A 21228-nucleotide genomic window follows, 5' to 3' on the forward strand; every position below is an offset into this window, starting at 1 on the left:
TTCCAGAGATCTTTTTTGCCACGTACCATCCGGCTATGGAATGAGCTCCCCTCCACGGTGTTTCCCGAGCGCTATGACATGTCCTTCTTCAAACGAGGCTTGTGGAGAGTATTAAGCGGTAGGCAGCGGCTTGGCTCTGCCCTTGGCATTGCTGAAGTCCATGGGCGACGGTAACCACTAACCATCAGGTCGGCCGTATGCTCGTCTGACTACAAAGGCAATAAAAAAAAAAATGTTTACAATATGTAGTTTAAAAAGAACCTTATAAGTCAAAACATACTTAAGAGAAACGAGACACATTTTTAAGAGCAGATATGAAGATATCTGTAGAACTGTCCTCACAAATGAAAAGTTTTATTCAGGGGCAAGGGAACGTAAAAGTTTTGGAAACACTGGTTTAAGGAATAAGATAAAAACCTTCAAAAGTTCCATAGAAATAACCAATAGGATACCAAATGACTTGATAATTTTACACTTATATTTATCTTAGGTATTCCCTGGACGGTGCCGGCGGTGGCTTCGTTGCAGCCGCTCCGATCAACTGCAAGCTGTGCCTTGAAGACGCGACCGCTGACAAGGTCACTATTATAGGCGGCTGTGGTTGCACATTCTGCACTAAGGTTAGTGTCACTATTTGACGATACACTTTTAAACCTTTAGTTTTTATCTTTTTTATTATTTTGGATATCTATAAGCAAACATACATACATAATCTTCGTGTGCAGAATCGAAATGGCTTGCAAAGTATTCATACACATTTGACATTAGAATAAAATATGGTAAAACATCATTAACCTGTACAAAAACATTTAACCCTCCAACCATAGAGGGTCGTCGTAAGCCCCATTTTCCGCGAACCCTTCGAAAGGATTCTAATTAAGTTGAACAAACAGTACGCCGTCTACATAGTCGTGACAACCCTAATCTTATTAGTCGAATCGCGTAGAGGTAAACGTTTTCCTTTTCATACATTAATTTGTTGAGCTGTTAGCCCTAGTTAGCGCCTGAGGCCAAGACGCATACAATAGTTACGTCAATCAAACAGTCTGGTCTAGTTGTGTGCTTGTCACAATTTCATCACGATTATATCCTTTAGCCGTTCAGGGTGCGCACAAAATCGATCCAGACCAGTTATACTGTCGTAGATAAATCAGGAGTTGTAAACAGTATACAAGTCTTGAACCTGCCTCTTTATGATTTTTGATCGATGTCGTGTCAATGACCTCCTCATTCTATATATTCACATTGACTTTTGATATGCAAATACTTGTTCGATTAAAAATGCTAAATGTGTGACTGTCTTAAAACGCTCGACTTATGGTCACCACCCCTTAGACACAGCGCGCTGAATTTCTCGCCGAATCTTCTCAGTGGGTCACGTTTTCGATCCGGTGGTAGATACTGCGAAGCACTGGTCTTGCTAGGGCAGGTGTTAGCAAACTCTCAGGCTGAGCTCTGAGAACTCGGTCCCTAGTCAGGGTGAAGTCAGAATAACACCTCAAGACTACTGGTAGATAGTTAGAAAAAAGAAGGTACGGTTGAGTGATTATTGTTAACATCATCAACCTTTAGAACCTCTGGGATATTGTTATGCCCTATAAATTCGGACGTATAATTGCTTTGCACTGATACCAAGCCGTACTGACTCGTTGTTCTAAATATAACTTCAAATTGTAATTTGACAGAACGATCGACCCTAGAAAGAAATGCGTTCGGTGTTAAAAAGAAACACTACATATTTAATTTGCTAAATTTCCCATCGAGATAAAACGAATTAAAACCCGCATTAACAAATTCCAAATTTCGAATTAAAATAGAACAAATACAAAATTCATTTCAAATTTAATGAAACATAGAACGAAAAAATTCCACGGCCCGCTAAGAAATTTCTAGAGCATTCATGGCCGACGGCGCGTCACTTGTTATTGACCCAATGCATTATCGGTATTTATATATATGTATGTATGTATATAAAAACATTATTATTGTTTTAAAAGTGTCTATTATGCCTACGTGTATATTAGACGATGGCGGTCGTTGAACTTAGGTTTAGTCCATCGCAATTGACCTAGAACTTGATCGCGTTGGCCTCGAAATTATGCCCGTGTCTGTCTGAATAAGTGGAGATATTCCTTCTTTTTCGTGGTACATAGTAAATTCGTAATGAAGGTATCAAATCATAAGGATGTATCCTTGATGAATATCTCTACCGAGAAGTAATCTCTTGGTTCGATTTAGAGGACAGACAAGTCGAACAGGAAATTATTATACAATAACGAATGTTGGACGGAGACCGACTTATATGGGATTATATTATTTATTTCAATAAAACCTGATTCGTCTAAATGCGCTATTAAAAATGTCTAATCTTCGTCGAATCATCGAAATGTCAAATTTCGTAAACATAATCCCCTGACACTTCAAGAGTTTTATTCGTTTTATAGACTGACATTCATTCTTTTGTGGTTATACCTTTGTAGAAAAGAAAATACACAAATGCTTAAGGCTTCATCACAGCAACTTCAAAATATGTGGAAATCGTATGACAACCAAAAGAGAGTATGGTACTTAACGTATTGCGTTTGTGTGCCTTTATATAAATGAAGCTAATTAATTATATTACACTTCTCCACTTGTGACGTGTAAAAATATTATTATAAGTAGCTTATATTTTCAGAATCTTGAAGATAGTCACGTTGGTAAGGTATTTATAAAACAACACTTTGAAGTATACATGGGCATGGTGATGCAAATATACCGTACTTAAGTCGCTAAATCTGGTGGCTACATTTCTGAAATACAAAACTGAGATAAATTGCTTCACAATAGACGAATAATATTGCGTAATAAAAATCAAACTCGCCAAAAAATTTAATTTGCGTAATTACTGCCGGTATGGCGGGGCGTCTTGTTAAACCGCGCGGGTGAGTACCACGAGCCTGCCCATTTCTGCAGCCAAGCGGTAATGCTGAGTTTGAAGCTTGAGCGTAGCCGTTAGAACATCGTTAAATCTAACCGATAACCACTTAACGCCGGGTAAGCTGTGAGATCATTCACCCATCCACGTATCAACATGTTTTTACAAAACAACTGTAGTATAACTAAATGTATTCTATTTTTGGCTGCCTAGTGACTGGTGTTGTAAATATATGTATGCAAATGACGTTTTTTTTTAAATAACAACGAGCCGCATGACATCAGCTAATCGATAAGCCGGTTAACTGGTTAGGTTTCTCTGTTGTACATGGCGAAAAGTATAGTGGATAGAATGTGGGTAGGACATCGCCATAATCATTATCGTATCGATATCATCGTCTTATATCAATACAATTGTAGTCCTCTATCTCGAGTTGCGCCTCAAGAGCTGTTCTGGCTTCCACTGAGTTAAGCAACGGCCGTCTTGAAATTTCGTTCGAAGAAAGGTTTCTTATAGCCCTCAGGTAACAACAACACGGAACGAGGCCGATGAATTCCGTTAGCGAATTAACAAAAATCGAATTCAATAATATACCCAGTTGCAAAGTCACTTAAAAGCAGCATCGAAATCGTGTTTTAAAATCTAAAAATAACTTGAGAACGTTCATTATAAAATAAATCGACCTCGCTTTTGTCTTGTTTGAAAAAAAATATATATCTCGAATCTAGAAATAACTGTTACGTTAGTAATATTATCTATGCGTTTTTGATTAGTTTATTATGTGTACACATGTACATTATCAATGTAAACAACTCGTGAGTGTCATGAGCACTTTCACTGTCGTATAAAAACTGTATTTATTGGGATAGTGCAAGGTAATGTATTAAATCAGAAATCGTATGGTATGCACGTGTACGCGAATGACTAAAGGGGATGAACGATCCGTTAAGCTTTCAAAGGATTGTAAATGGACGCTATCTGAAACAAAAATAATATTGATATAGTGGCAATACTCGTCATTTTGGTGTTCAAGTTTATATTTCATGAACACGTAATGTAAAGCGATTGCAGCTCTATTTGCATTACACTGCGTGCTATGCAGAAATATAAAAAACAAAATCTTAATTTTAGAAATCCTACAACCTATCTTCATTTTCGTGGACGGTCTTAACACAACTTGCCTGCGTAGAGTGCATTGAGTTTTATAGTTGCCGGATCGACACGCAATAGCCGCAATAGGTTAAATCTCATCTTTATAATTATGTATAATTATATTTTGTCCTACTAAATAATATTGCAATGATAGTAAGGCAGCGTGCAAGATCACAAATGGCTTACTACACTGCAATCCGGCGAAGCTAACATTAGTGTGCTTAATGCGAGTTTGTTAACGTTCTCGATAGCGTAAAAGTTAACTCAAATTACCGGCTTGATGAATAGGCCGTTGAGCTTCATGGATGAGCTGTGAATGGGCTGAGCGTCAATGCAATTGAAACATCCCTGTGAACCTAGACTTAATGTCTCAGGGTGAGTGGTGGTCGTTATAGCATTTCATCGCTCTGTATGTATTTCGACTGCTGTTTGTAATGTTAATAATTTGAGAATTTTCGACCGGTCGGTGACCCATTCGTTTTTATGAGGCGTGTTCGCGTTTTTACTGTTCTATTTTCGTAGTTCAGTAATGAAGTCTATATTATTATTTCTTGTGTATTTATTAAAAAAATACCGTTGATAGGTATCTTTAAATTTGAAAAAAATGGGCAAGTTGAGTTTCGGAAAACGTTCATTTGATCCATAAGATCCAAATTTGGAAAGATCAACACAAAACATAAAATGTTAGCATTAATTTGCTTAAGTTTTTTTCGATGTATTAGAAACGGCCTTTAACTGAAAATATTCCATAATTTGCCTCAACTTAGTCTTCTTTGAATTCTTTTTAGTTTTCTTGTTTTGTTTTTTTCACATTAAAGATTGTGTCTATCTTATTGGACTTTATTTAACCCTTTACACATCCTGCGCCATAGATAGTAAAAGATACTCAGTTCTCGGAGAGGAAATTTTGAGTAGGTGAAGAATTTTGTTTTTTCAAGAAAGTAGTCTAATCTAGATTTGGGCTCCGATAAAGATACTCAACACCCTTGAGAAGACAATAGATCCACGTGGATCCATGACTGATGGGCTTATAATCATCATATAAGCATCATTTGCGAGCAGTACTTATGATGCTCATCGGCGTACTGCCACATTATAAATGGGCCGTCAAGTTATCTAACCCGCTCAAAATAACTATTCCACTTCTGCGTCCCATATCCCATTCTGCCTTCAAAAATAAACTGCAGCGATTTCCCACTAAAAAAAATAATTATTAATTAAATTAAAATAATATAAAACAAAGTCCCTTTCTCTGTCCCTATATCCCTATGTATGTTTAAATCTTTAAAATTACGCAACGGATATTGATGCGTTTTTTAGTAGATAGAGTGATTGAAGAGAAAGCTTTATATGTATAATAACATCCATTAAATAGTGGAGAAATCAATAATAAATTACAGTTTCCGAAGCGAAGCGAGGGCGGGTCGCTAGTTAATTAATAAAACAAGGTACTCACAAAGCTACGTAGTTCATAGCTTCACTGTTAACTAATTAATTGAGAAGGGACATAGCGTTTAATAGTTCCGGAAATCTTTACTTACCTCGCTAATTGATACTAATAACAAAATCATAACCTAACTAAAGTAAACTAAACTTCAAAGGATATGACCCCGAAATTAGTCTTCCCCTAGAGAATAACAAATATTAGGTCTTTCTTTACCTATGAAGTTGCTGTTTAGTTAACAGAAAATTAGTATTGAAGTGAAACTTCCTTATCGGCGTTGGAAAAAAATTTACCGTCACATTTTTCGGTTACGCGTCACTTTTTTCCGTTACGCGCCATCTGTTTTGTATTCATGTCTATGATAATAAAATCCTTTTGTTTAAACTTTATCTAATTTAACTTTTTTGTATTCATGTCTATGATAATAAAATCCTTTTGTTTAAACTTTATCTAATTTAACTTTATTTAACCAATTTCTAGAAAGTTGCATGTAGATCATTTTTCGAAAAATAAGGCCATAAACAAGTTTCACTTCTTACGTGTGTACACTAGTACACGCACACATTTTTTTTTTTGTAAATACTTTTAATTTCTATCAATCAAAATATGCATTCGTCAATCATCGATGCATCTCTTCCAGTAGCAATAGTAATTTTGAAATAACCTTCATGAAGAAGTCCGCTGTACGGGAGAGAACAAACTTTTCAAAGGCATTTTGTACTGACTCTCTAGTATTGATTTTTCTCTGTGCGAAGAAGTTGTCCAAACTTTAGAAAAGTCTGTCGACACTAGGTCTGGTGAGTGCGGGGGATAACGCAAAACTTACAACCATATGGGGCTAGGGATTAATCAAGGCTGGCTGGAGATTCGTGAGCTTCTCCATCGTTGTGTCCAATGATGGTTTTTTGTGCAAATCACCAACTTATTAATAATTTTTTTCTTGCCAACTTGATGCAAACTTTCTTGGAAACTTTCGTTTTCGGATGACCACTAGTTAATTTCCGTCATATCAAAATTTCCATGTCTTAGTCTTTTAAATCAAAACGAGTCGTGTTTTCGTTTGTAGGGTTCACTCTGTACATGTGATTAATGTTGTGAGTCGTTTGTAAGGCATTGCCACCGCGACGGAACTCGTTTTTTTTATCTAGTCCATTTTGATACAAAAAAAATACAAATGTAGTGTACATATAACAGTAATCAATAAATAAATGACTGCCTTTTAAAGTAATTCCATATTTTTTTAAATAACATTAATTTGAATTTTAAATTTATTTCCCATCTATACATAAATTTTGTTTCAAATGGCCAGTACTGTAAAACGGCAACTTCATTGGTTCAAGACTACTATTTATGTGTATCTTCAAAGAATCTAGGCTAGTTCGTGCCTGAGCAGACATTTACGCGTCCCACATTAGTTTGCATGTCAAAACACCTTCACAACACACTAAATTGAATCTGGGTGGGTTGTTTTTAACGCGTACTTTTAAGGTTACACTGACAAAACTAGATGCTGAAGCTGCTTTTGTAAATTTGATTGACTACCTGATAGCTTTTTGAAGTTTGATATTTAGGTTTATAATGGCGTCGAATCTTTTCACTCACACCGGCCGGCGCAAAAACAAATCCGGTACATGTGCACTGTTGCCCACTGAGTTTCTCGCCGGATCTTCTCAGTGGGTCGCGTTTCCGATCCGGTGGTAGATTCTGCGAACCACTGCTCTTGCCAGTGTTAGCAACACCTTCGGCTTGAGCCCCGAGAGCTCACCTACACACTAGGGCAACGCTGATATAGCCTCTCAATTTTATCAGTATAGGAAGGGAAAAAAAAGTGCTCTGCGAGATGTACTCAGATAGCGTAAGAAAACTTAAATGAGTTTGGCAGGTTTAACATTATTCTAGATTCCTCGGTCAGAGAAGGCCAGGGTGTTAAACAGGCTTGTTTAGTTATCATTAAAAAACTATTAATATACTTAATGTGCTATGTGCGTGATGAACCGTCATTCCGTAAGCCAGTAGGAGTGACATGATCGTGTACGTAGGAACAATCTTTTTTACCGTACAAATTCGCGCACACTGAACTTTGGACTCTTCTGCCCTTGCATAGATGCGTGAACAATTTCACGGCTCATCTGTTTTTAATCGGAGATCCGTTAATATATACCTCAAGTATTGAAGAAAATCGGTATTCATGTTGTCATCTTTTTAATCTTCTATATTGAAAAATAAGTTCAATATTGAAAAAACCTACAACTATTTACTACTAGAACAATCAGCTCTTCATATACTTAGTTCCAAACTAAATTGTAGTATAAACAGTCATGTAAATTTTCCTCGAACTCTTTAAGGTTCGAACGTAGGTTGAGGGCGGAAAAATTGTCGAATGATGCCAATGCCGAAAAAACTATAGAAGAAATTAATAATAATATTTTGACTTATTGTGAATACGGGTATAAAATCTCCGTGATCACCTCACAAATAAACACAAATTTACAATTCTCTAACCTTAATCGTGATCATCGACTTGCCAAGGTCTTCTTAACGTTCTATAATGCGATATCGATGCGTACTAAATATAGGCAGTCCTATTGTGTTTCGTAACAAACGATCGGATAGCGAGACTGCGGCGTGCGGACTTACATACATAAAAATCAGTGACGTAAAAGTTACTAAATAAAAATAGTAACGCAATTACGCAATTATTGTTCGTTTAATGTAATCATCGAATATTTTTTACCGAATTCTCTCCTCTTGTATTATTTATGAAGGTCAAGAGATCAGAAAGTGGTAGGACGTCTGGTGAGTACGCACGGGTAGGTACCGACACCCTGCCTATTTCTGTCGTCAAGCGACAATGCGTGCGCCGAGTAATGCGTTTCGGTTTGAGGGGTGGGGTAGCCGTTGTACTGCTAAAAGTGAGACATTAGAACTCATGTCTTAAGGTAGGTGGCAGCATTTACGTCGTAGGTGTCTATGGGCGCCGGTAACCACTTAACACCAGGTGGGCCATGTGCTCGTCCACCCATATAAGCAATAAATAAAACAGAAGGATTCTTAAATAAACTAAAATTGAGTTAGCTTTGAACTGAATGAATAAGAAGAATTTTGATCAGAATTGCTCGAACTGGTATTAACTGCCCACGGGCAACGTGAATACAGCCAATCACCTTAATTATTATTTTCGCCTACCCACATATCTGCCGGTAGTCTCTAGGGGGCTATTCGAACTTCAACACGATTGGTCTGCGAGCTCACGGGGCTCAACTTAAAAGAATTCTCTAACGTCTACCCTAGTAATATCTGTGCTTCGCTGAGTCGCGGCACACTGAGAAGATCCACCGAGAAATTCAGTGGGCCGTATCTGTGTTCTCACCTTGAAACGCAAGGCCGGAGTCGCAATTATCTTCATTACACAACATTGTTCTTTCAACGTGGACGTTGCTTGTGAATCGTGTTTTTATTGTAATAGGCACATTTTGACGTTAGACAAATTGGTAGGGTTTTGAACCCTCGCATAATCGCGACCAATTAGAGTAAATGAAAAATAACACAGGTATCTTCTACCAGACGTACTCAGAGTGTGTGAACACGTGGAGCAAAAACAGTACAGACTGAAAATTGTGAAACAGTTTAATGATGTTTTTTATTACTGAGATGGGTGGGCAATCTCAAAGCCCACCTGGTGTTAAGTGGTTACTGGAGCCCATAGACATCTATAACGTAAATGCCCACCCACATTGAGATATGATTACTAAGATCTCAGTATAGTTACAACGGCTGCCCCGCCCTTCAAACCGAAACGCATTACTGCTTCACGGCAGAAATAGGCAGGATAGTGGTACCTACCCGTGCGGACTCACAAGAGGTCCTACCACCAGTAACTTGGTAAAAAATTGAGGTATTACAATAATTAGTAATATTATTTTAATTTTATTCGTTTTGTTTTATTATTAATTAGTCTTGGAATATTCATGCGAAGCGAGAACTGAGTCCCTGTAAGGGTCATTAACAATCAGGCCAACGACGCAATTTAATAGTAGCGATAAATATATAAATTAATAGATAAGTCCCAACTTTGAATAAATAAATACTATTCGTAAAAAGATTATGATTACAGCAGACGAAACTACGCTTCGTTTTATGAATGCGGTACTTCTAATTTTAAATTATCAATATACGAAGAATATGTGAACGAGAATTGCAGACGTAATCGAAGTACTTATTTCGAGTGCCGGAATTTCTAAAAATAATGTAATCCGCGATTCAGTCTTAAAACCGTTCACAGACGTAATTTTTTTTTACTGCATTTTTATTTTTTTTATTGCTTAGATGGGTGGACGAGCTCACAGCCCACCTGGTGTTAAGTGGTTACTGGAGCCCATAGACATCCACAACGTAAATGCGCCACCCACCTTGAGATATAAGTTCTAAGGTCTCAGTATAGTTACAACGGCTACCCCACCCTTCGAACCGAAACGCGTTACTGCTTCACGGCGGAAATAGGCGGGGCGGTGGTATCTACCCGTGCGGACTACCAAGAGGTCCTACCACCAGTGATTACGCAAATTATAATTTTGCGGGTTTGATTTTTATTACACGATGTTATTCCTTCACCGTGGAAGTCTATCGTGAACATTTGTTGAGTACATATTTCATTAGAAAAATTGGTACCCGCCTTCGGGATTCGAACACCGGTGCATCGCTACATACGAATGCACCGGACGTTTTATCCTTCAGGCCACGACGACTTCATACATAATCGACATAATCATATAAAAGTGGAATTGATGGAGGGTGCTAGCAACAAACACAAAGTAAAGTCTTCACACGTCGAAACCAATTATCATCAAGGAACAATTAGCGGCATATAGCTAAGGGAGCAGTCACGAGTGTTAATCGAATGTGATGTGAGAGCTAATCGATTTGCTTATTATATCGCCTTTAAGTGCGTTTGCGGTTATGTTGAAGGATTATGTCTAAGTTATAGTTCAATACGGTTAACTATTCACAGTACTCTGACAACTTTGTTTACTCTTTCTTGTATCTAGTCAGGTTGAAACGCGGCAAAACCTAATATAAAAGAAAAATGATGTATATTTACCAAGATAAGCATAAATAGTGGTCAACCCGCAATCTATAGTGAAGCTCCTAACCCAGGAGGTCGTTGACCCTGCGCGTCAACGGTTTTATAACTACCCATATTACGTTTTGTGTTGAGGATAAAAGATAATTAACGCTTAGTGACATTGATATTATAAGGTAATATTGTGTCAGGAATAAATATTAAAACTACCCTATCTATTAATCATGACGCATGCAAAACACGCCGAAATATCAAGAACTCATTTCATGTGAAGATCCCGTTCAATAATAATATTTATAAGGATTAATTAATAGAATCATCTGGCGGCTTAACAGTATCAATATACAATTTATAAATAATTAATATTATAATAAATTCGTAAGCAGACTAATCTTCATAGTGAATGAACAAATCCGGATTTGATGTTCGGTGAGCTATTAAGATGATCTTAGTCTAGTTAATTAAATGTCTGCTTGAAGCGTACTTTGTTGTAAATGTTAGCTCATTATTGTACGGGTAATACATTGCGTTGTTGGTCAGTAACCTGGACTATTGTATTACGGAGTCTCGAGTTTGATTCTCGGCTGGGATCAATATATTTGCTAAAAGACTCAGCGAATGACCGTTGAACTCTACCGTCAAAGATGGAAATATCCAAACAGCAGTGTACCTGCTTTAAAATTTTTGAAGACGCTTCCAACATTAAAATAAGATTCATAGCTTATTTTAATTGACGTCAGTACGAAAACGTATAGTTTTTTTTTTTTTGTATTCTTTAAATACAAAGAGCGAATGATAGACGTCATCAGCGGTGTATTTTTTTTGTTGTTGTTGCGTGCTATTTTCAGTAATCTTGCGTATTTCAATAAAATACACTGAAGTTAAGCTGATGCCAAATTTACGAATTTATGTACGTTGTAAATACTACGGATTGTGTTAATCATTATTTATTTTACGTATCGTCTAAAGTAATAAACATGAATGTGTAGGAGCAACAACATCAGCTTAGTGTTAAAATGTGAAATGAAATTGAAGAATTTTCGCTAAAGATCCATTGCAATGCGTTGGAGTAGATATTTTTTTATTAGGTACTTCATTTTGGTGGATCTAATTGTAGGAGGTATATATGCCATAATAGGACACCTGGCTCCTGGTGAAACTGAAAAGTCTTCCGGGCCACCAGTAATCCTTCAATCATAAAAAAGGACACCTGGTTTCCAGCGGTTACCGGAGTCCACTATGCCTCATCGTAAATCATACATGAGGTCTACGAAGTAAACCGGACCTCAACAAAACAACAAAAACAAACTATTTATAAGACGTTCCTTACGTTTTTTTATAATGATTTACATTTTAAATCAATAAAGAAAATGTTTATCTGTTCACGTTCAATGAGCGTAATGTACATATTATGATGCTTTAAGTGGCTAATCGTTGTTTATTAGTTAGGCGAAGAACGCATCTGTCGTAACTAATGCAATAAAACAAATGACTTTAGAAAGCCCATAGTCATTTAAATTAGCCCACAATACAAAACGTGCGTTTCTTTCATGCCTTCTTTATTTTCACTAATAAATCTTGTTTCTTTTGAATCAAACGCGAACAATGAGAAACATTACGCTGTCATTGAAACCATCTTTCGCAACTGGCCGCATGTATTAAATCTCGTTCTTCAAGTGATCGTAACGCGTTAATGCCTCCGTGAAGGACATCGGAGATTTATGAATATAAATTACATTTTATTTGTAGTTGAAACGGAATTGTTTTTTTTTTCTTTTTCATATATGTATCACAAAAAAGGATCGTTTAACTAATAATATTTTTATTAATTTTGGAATGAAGTTCCTTATGGGGCGATGCGGAGGGGTACCCTAACCGGGAAAAACGTCCGTAACGTAAGATTTTTATTAGTAACGCACACAATGTACGACTTAACTTTGTAATAACGTACAAATTAGTAATGCACACAGTGTACGACTTAATTTTGTAATAACGTACAAAAATAACATATTTTTTTTATCATTCATTGACCACGATCTCAGAGCGTTCGTTTGCGCAATACACTAACTGTTATGCCAACAACCGTGAATAAAGTGTACCACAATAAGTTCGCACGTTACCGAATGACCATGGGTTGTTGCGAAACCTCCAGTTTTATTTTCTTTATACCTCGAATAGAACTTAAAATTAATATTTTTATAATAAGGAACTTCGTTCTTATCCGGTGTCCCACGACACTACACATCTTTTTTTGAAGTTATACTTCTTTAGGTGCGTTATGAAAAATTGATGAGAGTTAAATTTTACGATGCGCGTGACACAAAATTAACAGAAATGAAGTTGCCCACAAGTGCTCCAATACAATTGAGGTTAACTATCCTTATATGTATTATTTAGTAACATAAATGACAAAATTATTATTTAATATAATTCACACTAAATATTATTAAATTATTAACGTTAAATATTTATTATTAATTATTTAATATTAAAAAAAAAAGAAATAAATCTAATAAAAATAAAGTACCTATAACTTCTTACGCGCGTACATAAGTACACGCACACTTTTTTTTAAACGTTTCCACGTACAATATATCCTTAAATTCGTTCAGTAGATCAACGTAAACACCCTAACGGGAAGTGTTCTCCTGTGGTAAAAAAAAAAAAAAACGGGAAGTGTGCGTAGTTAATTCCCCAGTACTGAATTTTGGGAGCTGTCAGTCCAGACGTCACATGATTCCAGTAAAGAATAATAAAGTACGATAAGATCCCTTTTTTTTTTGATCGGGGGAAATCCCCAGGCGGTGTTTTTTTTTTAGGGAACGGACACAGAATATTAAATGTGGGAAATACAACTTTTTCGTGTTGTACATGTTTCGCCTCTCATGTTCTATTAAACACGTGCTATAGTATAATACGACAGCATTTGGATTATAGATTCAGCTTTAAATTTGTTCGAATTTTAGAGCGTATATGATAATAATTGTAAATAGACAAGATTTAACAAAAACCGACTTCAAATAGAAAAATAATAATATTCCAAAACAAATCAATATACAGTAAAAACAATAATTATCGAAATCGGTTGGCGTGATATTAAGTTATTCATCAATTTATCGCGCACGTACTTAATTCAAATTTAAGACTTATATGGTTTCCTCATAGATACCATTATCAAAACTGGATTAAATTGAAATGGGACCACAAGGGAAGCGTCAGCTTTCTAATTGTTTTTGAATTTGTCAAATCGTCGTGGCCTAAAGGATAAGACGTCCGGTGCATTCGTATCGAGCGGTGCAACGGTGTTCGAATCTCGCTGGCGGGTACCAATTTTTCTAATGAAATACGTACTCAACAAATGTTCACGATTGACTTCCACGGTGAAGGAATAACATCGTGCAGTGAAAATCAAACCCGCAAAATTATAATTTGCGTAATTACTGGTGGTAGGACCTCTTGTGAGTCCGCACGGGTAGGTACCACCGCCCCGCCTATTTCTGCCGTGAAGCAGTAATGCGTTTCGGTTTGAAGGGTGGGGCAGCCGTTGTGACTATACTGAGACCTTAGAACTATATCTCAAGGTGTGTGGCGCATTTACGTTGTAGATGTCTATGGGCTCCAGTAACCACTTAACACCAGGTGGGCTGTGAGCTCGTCCACACATCTAAGCAATAAAAAAAAAAAAAAAAAAAAAAAAAAAAAAAAAAAAAAAAAAAAAAAAAAAAAAAAAAAAAAAAAAAAAAAAATAATAAAAAAAGAATCATCAAACTCGATTCACCCAGTCAAAAGTTATGAGGTAAAAAAAACGTACAGTCAAATTGAAAACCTTCTCCTTTTTTGAAGTCGGTTAAAAAGTACACTTTTTGACGTATTGCTTAAAATATTTGTAGATATTTACAATACTGTGTTCATCATCAGTGACACATACAGAAAATGAATTTGATTTAAACATGGGGGGAATAAAAACCAATGTGTGTGGCTATTCGTCCCGCATACCTACGAAACAAAAAACACGCACTGGTCTTGAATACAAACTTATTGTTGCGTCGTTTTAGAAAGCGAATACAATACGGTCGATGCGATTTTAAAACGTAACATCTAACGGCATGTTCACGAATGCTCAAAGTTATCTCGAAATATTGACATTCCCTTGCCCAGTGCATTAAGATTGATAATTACCAAATTTTAGTACGACAATTCGACAGGGATGTATCGCAATATAGCAATGAGATCAGACACATGAACTAAAAATATGACTGACCATGGCGACGATTATTGTTAAGACCTGCTCGCTCAATGATTCTTAAAAGAGCTTAGAGACAGAAACAATACAAATCATATTCGGCATTTTGTACAACACAAAACAAATGCTCAATCACATATTTACATGCCTGTCAAAACAACATTTCAAAATGGCCGTCAGACGATGGTAAAATAAATGCTACAATAAATTAATTTTTGCTAGATTTAGCGCCATATCGGGTGTTCAGTGATTTTGTCTAAAACTTATGGTATAAAAGTGGCAATTGATCATGTCTCTTAAAGTTACGCCTTTTTTCTATATCTATATCTATACTAATATTATAAAGAGGAAAGATTTGTTTGTTTGTTTGTTTCGAATAGGCTCCGAAACTACTGGACCGGTTTGAAAAATTCTTTTTCCATTAGAAGCCGACATTGTCCCTGATGAACATAGGCTACTTTTTTGAATTTTTTTTAATTTTTTTTTTTTGGTTTCATGTGTATTTTAATGTTTCCGAAGCGAAGCGAGGGCGGGTCGCTAGTATTACAATAAAATGACTCGATAATAAAATAAATTCAATGAAAAATAAACTGCAAATAACTTTGTTTTGACATTCCGAATGAATGAATATCTATTAAATTAATTTTTATTTCTCGACAAACTGAACAAATTACATGTATGTATGTACATTCAACACTATTTAATGTCAGATGCGTTTATGTTTAAATAATTTAATGGATTTTTAGCGGGAACGCCAGGAGTAAAGTTGTGTGATATATTTTGTCTATTTAGTGTTTAATCTAGCTGTGTAGCGTGTTCTAAAGTTTCATTAAACTCTTACTATTTTGCTAGGTAATTTTTTTATTCATATACTAGCGACCCGCTCTCGCTTCGCTTCGGAAACTGTAATTTATTATTGATTTATCCACTATTTAAAGGATGTTATTATACATATAAACCTTCGTCTTCAATTACTCTATCTATTAAAAAAAACCGTATCCAAATCCAGCAAAATTGCGTAGTTTTAAAGATTTAAGCATACATAGGGATATAGGGACAGAGAAAGCGACTTTGTTTTATAGTAATTTAAAACGCATCTCATTTCTTTTCATTTAATTTATTTTCATCCCAATGAATTACAATTTCAGAAAATTCAACTTCATTTCATTTCGTTCCATTTCTTTTTTCATTAAAGTATACATGTATATAAAAATAACTGAAGTCGACGGTGGAAGCCCTTTACCATGGCCACTGAAGAACAGATCGCAGTGCAAGCGTCCCCGACTTGATCACTAATCGATTACATTTACTTGAAGTTGTTTTTTTCTTTTCCACTGAATACAATTCTATGCTGCTACCCTTGCTTCAGCGAAGTCCGTCTTCTGAGCGTCCTCAAGAATATTACCCATAAAGATCTACCTATTTTAAAATAAATAAGTGAATTATTTATTTTCGAAACATCGGGTAGTTTAAAACGCTGTTGATTACAGTGACCTTAGGTACGACTTGAACCGTTTTGTTTATCTATTCCAACTGTACAAACCTACACGTAGAATAGTAAACTTTTGTTTTAATAATACAGGAACACAATATATTTTTTTGTTTTATTTTTCCTACATGTGTTTGTTCAAAATAACTTGCTTAAAATTTTAAATTGTGTTTTGTTACAATCTATTTTTTTCTTTCTAAATATGTAAATTATATTATTAATCACAAATACTCGAGATAAGAGATACAATTAAATAAAATTCCTGAAAAGTTTCGCAACAATAATTTTTGTTTGTATATTGGTTGATTGATAACTTAATTGTTTCCTATTATTGTTATTTGACACTTCGGTACCAGGAGAACATAAAACGGCAATGGTATCGCCAACCGCCGGCTACTTGTTGGACCGGTCACGTCCGCGCGCCGCGTTCAACATTAATTACGTCACTCCATTTAGCCTTATGTAGAGCTGTGGCGAGCACGCAATATCCAATTGCAACCGGTAAGGTACGAACGACCTCTACGCGTTTATGGTTCCCTGGTACTTCGAGCGCCAGCAAGGATTCATTGTTATCCTTTGCTTCCTTGTTTATATGTAATTTATCATACAAGTAACTAATAATAACAAATCGTCAATTGTATTTTATTAAATATTTTAAATTTGTATATACAGTTTGATGATACAGGCAGGACGAGTCCAGGAATTCGATAAACATATCCTTTCGTAAACTGAAGGTCGTACGTACGTAGACTTCGTACATGATAATTATTTTTAATTTAACGCCTATTTTTTTTACTTAACCGTATAAACATTCAAAACTTGTTATTTTTGTACTATCCATATTAGTCTTCAACATCACACTCAAATACTAATAAATGAGAAATATGATAATTTGTAATTTAATTGTCATAGTCACAAAACAAAACTTGTTTGATCAAAAGGTATCCTTGTTTTAACTTTCCTACTCCTCAATATAGCTTTAGAAAATATGAAACGTCGCCCGGGTTATTTAGAAAAACACAATGAATGTGATTGGGAGCTCACTTTAAATTGGTTTTATTTAATCTATATATTAATACGTGAAGCAAAAACTTTGTATCCCTTTTTACGAAAATTGCGCGGACGAAGGAGTATGAAATTTTCCACACTTATAGAGAATATAGAGAAGAAGTGTACAATGCTAATTTTTTTTTTAAATAATGCATAAAAGATACTTTAAATCAATAAAGAAAACATTACACACACTACATACCATGTATTTGACGCACACACGCATGCATACTATTTATTGTCCAACTTTTGTACTTCACGTCTGTGGTCAAATTGAGAATAGATTAAATATTGTTTGTCTTTATTAATATTTTATTATAGTGTAGCCTTGGCGAAATTTGTGATAATAGAAGTATAAAATACAATCATAATAGTGTACAAACTTACAATTACAGTTAATTATAGTCGAATTTCGACTACTGCGGGACCTCTAGTAAGGAAAATTGTGCAATCGGTATATTAGGGTAAGATAAGCGTTAAACAATACGATTGAGATTTCAAATTCATGTCTCAAGATGGAAGATGTCTATCAAATCGTGATGTATGGTTGAGTCGAGGAAAAAAACATTTTTTTTTGGGAAATTTCGAAAATATTTGGTACCTAACTGTACGTTATTGCCGCGAAACAGACATGTGTTCCGGGTTGTCAAAGGTTGGGACAACCTTTACATAATTATTGAAACCTAAAGATCGCGTCTCAAGGTGGGTAGCGTACATTCACGTTGTGATTACTGTCGATGCCGGTAACAACTAAATACTTTTTTATTGCTTATGTGAATGAATGAGCTCGCGGCCCACATGATGTTAAGTGGTAACCGGAGCCCGTAGACATGTACAACGTAAATGCCGCCACCTACCTTGAGATATGAGTTCTAAGGTCTCAGTTTTTACAGTACAACGTCTGCTCCACCTTTCAAACCGAAACGTATTACTGCTTCGCGGCAGAAATAGGCAGGACGGTGGTACCTACTCGTGTGGGCTCACAAGAGGTCCTATCATCAGTAAGAAGGGGGGCCCGTGAGCTCTTTCACACGCCCATGCAATAAAATAATAATTCTCAATGTAGGAATACGACAAAGGGAAGATCTTCCACCGAGCGGGTGATATTGCTCGGTAGACCGACGGTCCTAATGTTGTTGTTCGGAACTTGTATATATGCGCTTTATCTTGAAAATGTCGTAAGCGAGATTCAGGCATCTGTCAATTATATTGCGTTGTATGATGGCTACCCGCCACACTCAATTCGTATATTATGTATTTTATCCGATGCCTAATAAATATTTGGGAGAATGTCTTAAATCTACCGGCTTTCATACCGTCATATCGTCTACGAGCTTCTGTAGCTGCCACCTTGTAGGCCATAGCGTTCACTTTACCGGATGTTGTGATGTGTCGTCCCCTAGGCGGAAATATTTAAAATACGCCCAAAGGTGCTGCTTACGACCATAGGGCCGCTTGCGTGACCCTAAACACGTACAATTTCAATACCTCAAGGCCTCCCTCCGACAGACTAGGAGTGGGTGATATAAATCGTATATAGATTCAATATCTATATATCGCAGCAATATCGTTGAATCCGATATCGCCCCGCACGAAATCTATATATCGATATCAGCCGATACACGATATTGCTCGATGTGATGCGCATCGCCATATCGTACCGATTCGTGAATCGAAATCTATATTTCGATATCGGCCGATACACGATATTGCTCGATGTGATCCGCATCGGCATATCGTACCGATTCGTGAATATCAGCAATATTCGTTTGGTTCGTATCGAATCGGCCAGAGTGAGTGAGCGCACGATAGGGATATCATGTGATGAATGAAACAGAAACAGGCATTATCCATACAACTGTAAACCTTATATTTAAGTTCATATGTCTGTAGATTATTCTTAGCGTATCAGCAGGATACAATTAAGGAAAGAAGTTTCAACTTTCGACCCTAACTTGAATGCAGTATAGCCTATTTGCATCGTTGAATTTAATTTCACGCGCTTTGAGCTTGAACTAGAATTTTTGGACAAGTGTTTATAAATACTTAAAAGTTTTTTGTGTTTGATTTTTAAAGTACACATTTTTCTATTTTTAGTTGAATCTAAATTATTGAGTTTATTTCTTGTGTTTGTATTAAACTTTTGAAATCTACACTCTTTTGGTATATTTTGTAATTTTAAATTAAGACACAAAATATTAAAAACTGAAAATAATGTAGCCAGTCCTAAGCCTGGTAAAAGCATGAAGGAAAGTTTTTTTGATATTTTTATTTTCATGTTCTTTTTATTACTTTATGATCATATTATAAATTGATATCAGAAAACCAACCGTATAACGTTGACTTAAATCTATATCTACTACGATATTATATCAGCGTATCGTTTCAAATCTCAAATATCATGAATCGAGAAAATCTACTACCATCCATCAATATATAGATTCAGAAAATATATAGATTCAATATCCGATATTGATCCTCGATATATAGATACGATTCGATACGCGGCAAAACCGATATTACCCACTCCTACGACAGACACTCTTGTGTTTCGATACAATTCACACATTTTTATTGAATTACGTTTCCGCGTTATACCAAGATTTACAATATAACTAGTCAGATCATAAGTATTGTCACACAGTAAAAACTTTTCTTTTCGAATGCTGGCCACAAAAAAGTTTATTGAATTCGAATTTCGATTTGTTCATGAAAATAAAAATGTATACTTTTAGAATTTTACTCATTTTTAAATATAGAGTGGACGCTTAAAGAAGACCGTGTTGCAGTTATTGCGTTGCATCGTTTCGGTTACGCGCCAATTCAAAATTTTAACATACTGAGTTTCTTATTGGGGCTTAACAGAGGTACATTTTTGTGAGAAAGGTGTAAAAACGAATGCAGTTGTGTATCAAAATACAGTCCTGACGAACCTTGTGGAACCTGTTTCTCATACCATGTTCAATAACAGGCACTGGGTATTCCAACAAGATTCGGCGCCAGCTCATAGAGCGAAGAGCACACAAGACTGGCTGGCGGCGCGTGAAATCGACTTCATCCGGCACGAAGACTGGCCTTCCTCCAGTCCAGATTTGAGTCCGTTAGATTACAAGATATGGCAACACTTGGCGGAAAAGGCGTGCTCAAAGCCTCATCCCAATTTGGAGTCACTCAAGACATCCTTGATTAAGGCAGCCGCCGATATTGACATGGACCTCGTTCGTGCTGCGATAGACGACTGGCCGCGCAGATTGAAGGCCTGTATTCAAAATCACGGAGTCATTTTGAATAAACTTTAGTGTCATAAGAAACTAACTATGTTTTGTTAAGTTCATTTTGGAATATGAATGGTTACATAATAAACTTGTTTCAATTATTTTACATTAAACATGTGACAGAATTTATGACCTGACTAGGTATATCGGAAGAACCAATAGTGAAAAAAAAATTTTTTTTTTAGTCGATATGATCACAGTTTCGAATAAGGTAATTAATTATTGGAACGAAGTTCCTTACGGCAGACTTGGAGGAGATAGGGATTTTGCTGCGCGACCGAACTGAAAAAAATGTGGTGGTAAAAATCGTAACAAAAAGTCCGTGGAATAAGGCCTTGTTTTCCGCACAGCGATATTTCAGCGCGCGATTTTTTTCTCGTAATTTTTTTTTTTATATGTAACTTTGTTCCTATCCGGTGTCCCACGACACCACACATCCTTTTATACATGTATAATTATTAATCTTTCTAATGTCTTATCATGTATTGGGAATGCTAAATCGAAGTTCTTCCACCCAGGGAGTATTATTGTTCCGGGTAGACCGAAAATCTATATGTTGTTGGGAAATTGTATATGTG

At 36.0% G+C, this 21228-nt stretch overlaps 1 protein-coding gene across 2 annotated transcripts in view; it reads left to right on the forward strand.

Annotated features, from left to right (window-relative positions):
* The window catches only part of LOC101743046 (uncharacterized), a 157818-nt gene that overhangs the window by 77822 nt on the left and 58768 nt on the right, over window positions 1-21228 (forward strand). For both annotated transcript variants that reach the window (XM_012694982.4, XM_062671079.1), the window contains one exon: window positions 491-620. In XM_012694982.4, coding sequence (XP_012550436.1) covers window positions 491-620 — 130 coding nt within the window. The remainder of the gene's footprint in view (window positions 1-490; window positions 621-21228) is intronic.

Source organism: Bombyx mori, chromosome 11, assembly GCF_030269925.1.
Source record: "Bombyx mori chromosome 11, ASM3026992v2".
NCBI classification, from domain to species: Eukaryota; Metazoa; Arthropoda; class Insecta; order Lepidoptera; family Bombycidae; genus Bombyx; species Bombyx mori.